This window comes from Salvelinus namaycush, chromosome 11, assembly GCF_016432855.1.
Source record: "Salvelinus namaycush isolate Seneca chromosome 11, SaNama_1.0, whole genome shotgun sequence".
Taxonomy (NCBI): domain Eukaryota; kingdom Metazoa; phylum Chordata; class Actinopteri; order Salmoniformes; family Salmonidae; genus Salvelinus; species Salvelinus namaycush.
In genome coordinates, this window is record NC_052317.1 from 21416969 (window position 1) to 21427121 (window position 10153).

Consider the following 10153-nt stretch of genomic DNA (forward strand, 5'->3'; position numbering starts at 1 on the left):
AAATGTTGTATGAGGTGAGTATGATTAACTTATTTGAAAATAAATGTTTGAAAACGTACACATATTCAATTAATATTCTTCTACTATATGCTGGACAAACTAATTCACAAAATATGTCTCCTGTTATCATATGTACAGTTTGAACAGGATAATTTGTAGCTCCTCCCTTTGACATAAAACCCGCTCAATGGTGGCTCTTAATGAAGTGTGGTGGTGGTGAGGAAGGTTTGGTTTACTAAATCACTGTAAAGATGGCATCATTGGCATTTATATGAGATAGTGTTTAGAATGTTAAGTCATATGAGATTTTTCTGATATTCATGACAAATGTAATTTATTTCCAAATATAAAATCTGGTATCTCGTAGTTGAATAAGCAAATAACTTTCCTTTTAAAAAGAAGGGAACATAATGGATGGAAGATAGGAACTATTCAGACTCAGGTTCTTGGTGTTCTAGGGGTCTCCGATTCAGGTTCTATGGGTTCTAGAGGTCTCAGATTCAGGTTGTCTGTGTTTGTATTGTCAGGATCAGTATTGTGTTTCTGGATTTCCTGTCACTGTGGGCCTCAGGGAACAGTAGTACAGAGCAGAGTCTGTCACTTCAGCAGAGGAGATCTCCAGATCCACAAGGTTGTCCTCTTTTTCATGTGTGAGGGTCCATTTTGTACTATCAGTGTTGGTTATGATCCCAGAGTAGTCCAGTATGAGGAACTGTGGAGAGGATCCAGGGTGCTGGAGGTACCATAACAGACTGTTGTTTAATGAGCTCTTGTATCTACAGGAGAGTTTAACACTACCAACCTCCATAACATCCACTACATCTGTCTGGACTAATTATGTCTTCAACACTTGTACCTGTAAAAAATAAAAATATAGACTACTGAGTCAATGTAGACAGCGTACAGTATATCCACACTTGGTGTTTCAAAGTGTATTGCCACTTGATATTGATAATAGCATATTGTAATGAATACTGAACAGTGTACATTCTGTTAGTACACATTCAGTTAATGGAGAGTGAATTCTTACCTACAAGTGCACTAAAACAAGACTGGATAGAGCAGCATCATAGCCACTGGGTGTTAGACAGAGACTTCTCTGTAAAATGATCTTCTCTTGGAACATTCCCTCTCTGGGTGAATCAGTTCCACTCATTATGTGTTATGTGTAACACTAAGCTCCTCCTCTTGACACAATGGGTGCATGTTGACTCCACTTGATGGCACTACTGTCAAATGAAACTTGGAACTACAGAGTAGAAATACACTCCCAGGTGACTGTAGGTTTTTGAACAGTGTGTCTGTGTTTCCTGTCACTGTGGGCCTCAGCAGCACAGTAGTACAGAGCAGAGTCTGTTACTTCAGCAGAGGAGATCTCCAGATACACACAGGTTCTGTCCTTGTTCTGTGTAACAATGAGTCGAAAGTCTTGTGGATCAACTCTCAATTCATATGGATTATTGGTATAGCTGTGACCAGGTAAAGGAATTGGAGACCTGATCCAGAGTACTGTTTGTACCACAGCAGACTGTCTGCTTTTACTGTATAGTTACAGGAGATCTTAACTCTGCTACCCTCTAAATAATACTCCTCAGGACTGGTTGGAGTAATATCAGCCTCTAAAGTATCACCTGTGAAGGAGAAGAAAATAAGCATGAGACTAAACATGAAAACCTCTTATTTTATATTATAAGCAGCCCAATATTTACCAATTAAATAATGACAGACAGTGTGGGAATGACTTCACATAAAACCTTACTTACCAACAAGTGCTGAAAACAGTAAGATTGAAATGTGCAACATCATGATGTATTTGACAGAATGCAGCTAGGAAAGAGGGTTTACCAAACTGATATGTGATATGCTGTGTACTGTGATCTGCAGGGAGTGATATGTAATGTATGGCTGCTACCTGTCTGCCCCTGAAACTACCTCCACTGTCAGGAGGAGGAGCCACCTGCTCAGAGAAATAGAGGTTTGTGTAGTGCTGGAGTGAGGCCCTCTATAGAATACATTTAGTTCAATAAATCTTGTCAATTTACATTTTATTAATTTAAGTATTACATTTCTGGTAATGTAAACTGTATTCGGTTGTAATCCTTATTACTGTTAAACGCCAGAGAATTCACATATTTTAAACGGTTCACAATAAGGATTTGTATTCCCTGATTCTATACAGTTGTACAGTAAGTCTGGGTTTCCTGTCACTGTGAGGCTCAGAGAACAGTAGTACATTAGCAGAGTCTGTCACTTCAGCAGAGGAGATCTCCAGATCCACACATTCAGCCACGTTGTCAACATTAACTGACAGTCGAGGATACGGTGGTTCTGCAGTAACTGTTGTCTCAGCAGATGCTGAATACACTGAGATGAGGAGGAGGATTTGGGGAGCAGATGTGGATATTGGTGATACCATAAGACACTGCCTCCACCAAATACTGTGTAGTTGCAGGAAAGCTTGACACTGCCACCATGTATCACATCCTCCTCAAGGACTGATGGAGAAAATTCCATCCCGTAACTATCACCTGCAGAAAACTAACGTGAGATAAAAAAAAGCTTGTGAGGAAGTATTTACACATTATTATTATTACTGTTAAAAGTATTTTACTTACCCACAAATGTTAAAAAGAACAAGGTGAACCAGCACAGCATGGTTCATGTTAGAGAGACAAGCTTACAATGCACTGAGCAAAGACCTTCATGCCATTTTGAGTGTCTCCTTTTCATTCTCATACTAGCTCCTCTTCTAAACACAACTCATTTTTCAGAGGAATCTTCTGAAGGTGAATAACAGGAAGAAAAATGATTTGGTTTACATATTGATAATATTCTCATATTATGCGTTTTTACTTACTCTGACAACAGAAGTGACCAACAAGCTCATCTAAAACAAGTCATTTATCAGTGTACTAGTTTTTATACATCTTCTCAGAGATTCTGTATCGCTGGACGTCCTTCAGGGTACATTAGTAGAGAGCTGTGTCTGCCAGAGTTACTTGTTTTATCATGAGTGTAGTTGACGTTTGGGACATGTAGATTCATACCGATGACTAGAGATATGGTCAACACTATTTGCTCTGGCACCTTTATACAGTAGAAACTGAGGTGCCTGGTTAGGGTATTGTTGGTACCAGTAAAGGTAGATGTTACTGCTGCTTGTTTCATATGTACAGCTCAGAGACACTGATGATCCCTCAATGGGGGTGTACTCCACCTTGTCAGGAGTCACACTGTCTCCAGATACCATTCATGCAGAGGATAAATACATAATACAACTGATTGAAACACGTGCTTATGTTTTAAGACTTTTTAGAAATCAACTTAGTTATTCACATTTAAATGACTTACTTCATCAAAATATGTTTTACTACCAATACCATAATGTAATAATCTGATTATAAGGATGCAATGAGTTCAAATGTTTAGGTATTGTTTACCTGTAGTCATAATCAGAATGATCAATACACTGATTGATTTCTCCATCTTCAGACTGATGTTTGGATGCATTCACTCTCCTCTGAAATGCTCATATGTGTGTCACTGTGTGAGGTGTACAGCCCTGCTAACATCACACCCACACAAGATGTAAGACTTGTATTTTTTCTACATTAGCGCCAAGGATACACTAGTTTTTGTAGGGGGGCTGTATATCCTGTTGTCACAGTGGGGCTCAAAGCACAGTAGTACACAGCAGAGTCAGACAGCTGCAACCTCTGGATCGTCAAGGGGACAGATTTTGAGTCTTTATCTAGATGGGCACCAAATCTCTCCTTATATCCAGTGGCATTTGTACTTCTAAAAGAAAAAAGTCCCAGCATGAACTTTGGGAAGCCATTTACTTCATGCGTGTACCAGAACAGGTAGAGATTATTAGTATTAACTGCATCAAATTGACAGTCCAGTGTGACCTGTTCTCCCTCAGTAGCGATCACATCTCCTGGTGGCTGAATGACTGAGTCTTCTCCTCTGCATTCTGGAAAAGGACACATATTTGTTTTAGGGGAAAGAGGAGATATGATAGAGGGAATTAAAATGCATAAAAATGTAAAGTAGTATAAAACTGAAAAATATGTTTGAAAAAATAAAGGGATTGGAGAAAAGGACATAAACAAATAAGATAATAATAATATTAACTAAATAACATTATAATACCATAACAAAATGCAGCAAGAATCAGTAAATTCCTCAACCAGGGTTCCATGCCTGCTACCGTGAGATCAGTGGGAGAAGAGTAATACCACTCTGATGTAACTAGGCAATGATGAGATGATGAAATCCTTGTCTCTTTCTGTGTATCGTCAAACACTGAGAAGCTTGTGACATTGTCTGAACAACACTCTACCCTGTGTTGTTGTGCAGTGACTGAATCTCTTGTTGTCACAGTGGGCCTCAGAGCACAGTAGAACACAGCAGAGTCAGACAGCTGCACCCTCTGGATCGTCAAGGGGACAGAGCTAGATGTGAAATTCAGCCTGGAATCAAACCTCTTCTTAAACTCATAACTATTGCTCCCTTCTGAATAACGATCTCTTCTCAGGACATACTGAGGAGAGTCCCTGGTTAACTGGATGTACCAGAAGAGATCAGGAGATGGACTACTGGTAGTGTAGTTACAGCTGAGTGTTACCAGTCCTCCTTCAAGGGCAGAAACATGTCCACTCTGCTGGTCAACAGCCTCTTCACCTCGGCAATCTGAAAAAGTTGTTAAAATAGTTCCTTAAATAATAATTCATCAATAATTGTATATTAACTTATTAGCTCAAATTCAGACAAAGAGAATAGGAAGGAGAAGCACGATACTCTACCAAAATAGCATGCAGGCAGGATAAGTAAAGTATTCCTAAACCAATATGACATCATGATTCATGTATAGAGGAAGAATAGACTGTTATAGACATTATGTTCCATCCACTGTAGCTGAGAAGTCTCAGAATTGTGGGGCTCGGCATTAAGGGAGGAGCTTATTGTTTATCCAATATTTTTTTTTGAGTTTGGGGAGGGAGGTTTATTTTAAGATGGTCATTCCATCTTAAATGGATCATTTATCATTCCACGCGTGAGTTTTGGTGGGCATTCTATGTATGGTGTTCTATGTTGTCTATTTATTTGTGTTTGGCCGTGTGTGGTTCTCAATCAGAGGCAGCTGTCTATCGTTGTCTCTGATTGAGAATCATACTTAGGTAGCCTGTCCCCACCTTTGTTTGTAGGTGGTTGTTTCCTGTTTAGTGTTTGTTTCACCTTTCAGGACTGTTCGTTTGTTGTTTTTGTTGTTTTGTCAAGTGTTGCGTATTTTATAAAAAAATATGAACACTTACCACGCTGCACCTTGGTCCTCTTCTCCTTCTCCCGACGACGTTCGTTACAGTATCTATCATCCATAGAAGGAATATTGTCATTTTCCTAGCACTGGTTTGATGATACCAGTAGAATCTATTTCCAATTGTAGAAGTTGAGGAGTAGTTGTAGGACACGGTGACAGTGGTTCCCTCCAAGCCATGCACTTCATTTCTTAAAAGAAGATAAAACATTTTTTTTTCTTCAGTTTTTTCATATATATATATATTTATTTTTGGGGGGTGTGTTAGAATAGCATTTATGTATTTTGTATATAGTTATTTCCTTCAAAATGTATCACTGTACCAATTCGGCCACTTGGGTACATTTGGGTACATTTGTGTGGGACACCTGAGTGACTTCATGCCCAATGTTATGTAGCTCACTCATTTTTTAAGTTATCTGTCTAAAACTTTGCTCAGCTATTGTTGCCATCGTATGTTCTTCATTCAAATCATCCACAGCATCCTATCCGTATGTTTGGCTGTTCTTGGTCATTTGAAAGATGATGCAGCAACAATAAATACAGAAAACGTATGTTTATTTCCTTGTATTTTCTTCTACCAGATCTATTGTGTTATATTCTCCTACATTCAATTCACATTTCCACAAAATTCACAGTGTTTCCTTTCAAATGATATCAAGAATATGCATATCCTTGCTTCTGGGCCTGAGCTACAGGCCGTTAGATTAGGGTATGTCTTTAGGCGGAAATTGAGAAGAAGGGGGGTACCCCAAAGAAGTTAACCTTTTCTCAATACAGGGGGGGCTGTTTCCACTTTGGAAAATATCGTCTCCAAATTAAACTGCCTCATACTCAATTCTTGCTCGTACAATATGCATATTATTATTACTATTGGATAGAAAACAATCTCTAGTTTCTAAAACCGTTTGAATTATGTCTGTGGGTGAACCAGAACTCTTTCTGCAGCGAAATCCATGACAGGAACTGCGAAGGTCTGAAAACGAGGCTCTGTTCTCAGATCAGTTTAAAGCTCTGTATGTATCCTATGGGTCGACATGAACTGCACCCTCCTTCCCCTGGATGTCAGTAACCAATGAGAAGTGGAATGGAGTGTCTACGTAGTTCTCAGAGCTTATAAAAGGCCAAGGAACGAAGTGAGCTCTCTTTTCGTCGTTCGTCATTGCGCAAAGCAAGACCTCAAGATGGCATTTTGAAACGCTCAGTTATCGGCCTTAGCTATATCCGTCTGTAATTTAATTCGATATAGGTGTTAGAAACATCATAACGAAGTTATTTTAAACCGACTTATATCAGTTTATGCGAGTATATTGCTATTTTCGGAATTTCCTCAGTATTGCGTTTTGGGGATTTGGGCATGTTGTGGCCACATAGCTATTGTTAGCTGCTAATTCCGAAGTTGAAGACGACGTTTTACAACCAAGCAACGATTCTTTTGGACAAAGGACACCTTGCCCAAGATTCTGATGGAAGCTCGTCCAAAAGTAAGAGCTATTTATGATGTTATTCCGTATTTATGTGGAAAAATGTAAACGGATTTGTCCGCCATTATTGCGGCACTAGTCTGGCTGTAACGCACACTGTATGTCTAGTAACGTTAATTTTAAAAATCTAACTCAGCGGTTTCATTAATAACTAATGCATCTTTCATTTGCTGTCCAACCTGTATTTTTTAGTCAATCTAATCGATAAATAATCGTAAACTTAGGTGCCTTTCCAAGATGGCGCCGGCCAGAATGCATGACCTGTTGCCACTGATCACATTGTATAACCACGATTTGTGCTGCTAAATATGCACATTTTCGAACAAAACCTATATGCATTGTGTAATATGATGTTACAGGACTGTCATCTGACGAAGTATATCAAGGTTAGTCAAAAATTATATATCTTTTGCTGTATTGTTACGATCGCTAACCTGTGCTGCTGGTAAATTGCTTGTGTTTCTGGCTATTGTGCTAAGCTAATATAATGCTATATTGTGTTTTCGCTGTAAAACACTTAAAAAATCTGACATATTGGCTGGATTGACAAGATGTTGGGCTTTCATTTGCTGTACGCTGTGTATTTTTCAGAAATGTTTTAAGATGAGTAATTAGGTATTTGACGTTGGTCTCTGTAATTATTCTGGCAGCTTCGGCACTATTTCAGATTGCAGCTGCAATGTAGAACTGTGATTTATACCTGAAAAATGCACATTTTTCTAAAAAAACATATGCTATACCATAAATATGTTATCAGACTGTCATCTTATGAAGTTGTTTCTTGGTTAGTGGCTATATATATCTTTATTTGGTCAAATTTGTGATAGCTACTGATGGAGTAAAAAACTGGTGGAGTAAAAAAAGTGGTGTCTTTTGCTAACGTGGTTAGCTAATAGATTTACATATTGTGTCTTCCCTGTAAAACATTTTAAAAATCAGAAATGATGGCTGGATTCACAAGATGTGTATCTTTCATCTGGTGTCTTGGACTTGTGATTTAATGATATTTAGATGCTAGTATTTACTTGTGACGCTATGCTAGGCTATGCTAGTCAGCTTTTTTACTGTGGGGGGTGCTCACGGATCCGGGTTTGGGAGGAATTAGAGGTTAACTCTGTTACCCTCTAAATAATACTCCTCAGGACTGGTTGGAGTAATATCATCCTCTAAAGTATCACCTACAAGGGCTGAAATCAGTAGAATATAACAGAGTAGCAACATTGTCTATGTTACAGATCAGACATAAACTAGTTATTTAGAAAACAGCAAATCCAAAACACTGCTATGAATTTGAAATGATAAGTAGGCATATGCAATGTTGCTCCTCCTCTTCACATATTGTAGGTTTTTAAACACACCCACCAGGTTTCATGTCAAAAAGAAAAACCTTGAGATGTACAATCTCCTGTAGGTCATGTCATGTCTGTATAGAATGTGTCAGGTTAGGTTTTTGTACAGCGTTTGTAGGTTTCCTTTCACTGTGAGCGTCAGTTCGCAGAAGTACATAGCAGAGTCTTCCTCTTTAGCAGATGAGATCTCCAGATCCACACGGTTCTTCTCATCATTCAGTTTGACTGACAGTCGAGGATCCTGACCTGGAGCCTGTGATGGAGACCCAACACCATGCAGGATAAATTCTGTTTGGGATAGGGGGCAGCATTTTCACTTTTGCATGAAATGCGTGCCCAGAGTAAACTGCCTCCTACTCTATCCCAGATGCTAATATATGCATATTATTAGTAGTATTGGATAAAAAACACTGAAGTTTCTAAAACTGTTTGAATGATGTCTGTGAGTATAACAGAACTCATATAGCAGGCAAAAACCTGAGAAAAATCCAACCAGGAAGTGCATTCTGATGAAGATCATCAAAGGTAAGTGAATATTTATCATGTTATTTCTAACTTCTGTTGACTCCATGGCGGAAATTTCTTTGGCTGGATTTGGCTGGATTGGGCTCTGAGCGCCGTACTCAGATTATGCTTTTTCCGTAAAGTTTTTTTGAAATCTGACACAGCGGTTGCATTAAGGAGAAGTCTATATTTAATTCTGTGAATAACACTTGTATCTTTTATCGATGTTTATTATGAGTATTTCTGAGATTTCTGTGGCTATCTGCAAGATCACCGGATGTTTTGGAATCAAAACATTACTGCACGTAACGCGTCAATGTAAACTGAGATTTTTGGATATAATTACGTACATTATCGAACAAAACATACATGTATTGTGTAACATGATGTCCTAGGAGTGTCATCTGATAAAGATCATCAAAGGTTAGTGATTAATTTTATCTATATTTCTGCTTTTTGTGACTCCTATCTTTGGCTGGAAAATGTCTGTGTGTTTTTTTGACTTGGCTCTGAACTAACATAATCATATGTTGTGCTTTCGCTGTAAAGCCTTTTTGAAATCGGACACGATGGGTAGATTAACAAGATGTTTATCTTTCATTAGCTGTATTGGATTTGTTAATGTGTGAAAGTTAAATATTTCAAAAAAATATTTGTCAATTTCCCGCGCTGCCTTTTCAGGGGAATGTTGTCGAGGGGTTCCGCTAGCCGAACGCCTGCGCTAGAAAGGATAAGCAGGATATACTGAGGAGCTGATCCAGGGTCCTGGAGATACCATTGAAGAGAGACTGCAGATGAGTAGGTGCATGAAAGTGTAATATTGCTACCTGCTGGAGCATACACCTCCTCTCTGATTGGCTCAATGGTCTGACCATTACTGTCAGCTGCAAGAATGTACTGATTATAGTAGATGACTTACATGCAATCACTTAAAGCTAAATAAATGTGGGGATTGACATTGTGGCTGAAACTGGAATTTAAAATGATAATACACAGCACAACAAGATTTGTGTGAACTAAAAAAAACATCCTCCTCTAGTTCTGAATGGACCATCTCTTCTCAGACCTTTGAAGCCCCACCCCAAAATACAGAGAGTTGTCAGATGTTTCTGCTTGATTCCACTGTCAAATCCTCAAAATGCAGGGCTGCACTGAAATATGATTACCTTAGTCTCCGTCTATTGGATATTAGATAAAACTGTGTTATTTATCTCGGTGTATTTTCTTGATTTTAGGACAACAGAGTTGCTTGATGCAAGATGTGCAAGATATTCATTTATTCAACATGAGGAGTTCATTCATTCAGTTTATTTGGTATTTCTATTTAAATCTAGAATATAAAGTATAAATAAGCAACACAATCAGATATCCTTAAGGAGTTTGTCACTTTTCCATTCCATTTTTTTTTTCATTGTTCATTTTCAGTGTGTGTGTGTGTGTGTGTTGCTTATTCATTCAGTCACAGTGTATTTTGTTTTCCTATTTATATCCAGAAT

The 10153-nt window shown here is 38.4% G+C and overlaps 1 protein-coding gene across 1 annotated transcript in view; it reads right to left on the bottom strand.

Annotated features, from left to right (window-relative positions):
- Nucleotides 1-3250, bottom strand: part of LOC120055284 (dipeptidyl aminopeptidase-like protein 6) — a 61720-nt gene extending 58470 nt beyond the window's left edge. The window contains exon 1 of the mRNA XM_039003167.1: nucleotides 3175-3250. Within this exon, the coding sequence (XP_038859095.1) occupies nucleotides 3175-3250 (76 nt within the window). The remainder of the gene's footprint in view (nucleotides 1-3174) is intronic.
- Between the last annotated feature and the right edge of the window lie 6903 nt (nucleotides 3251-10153).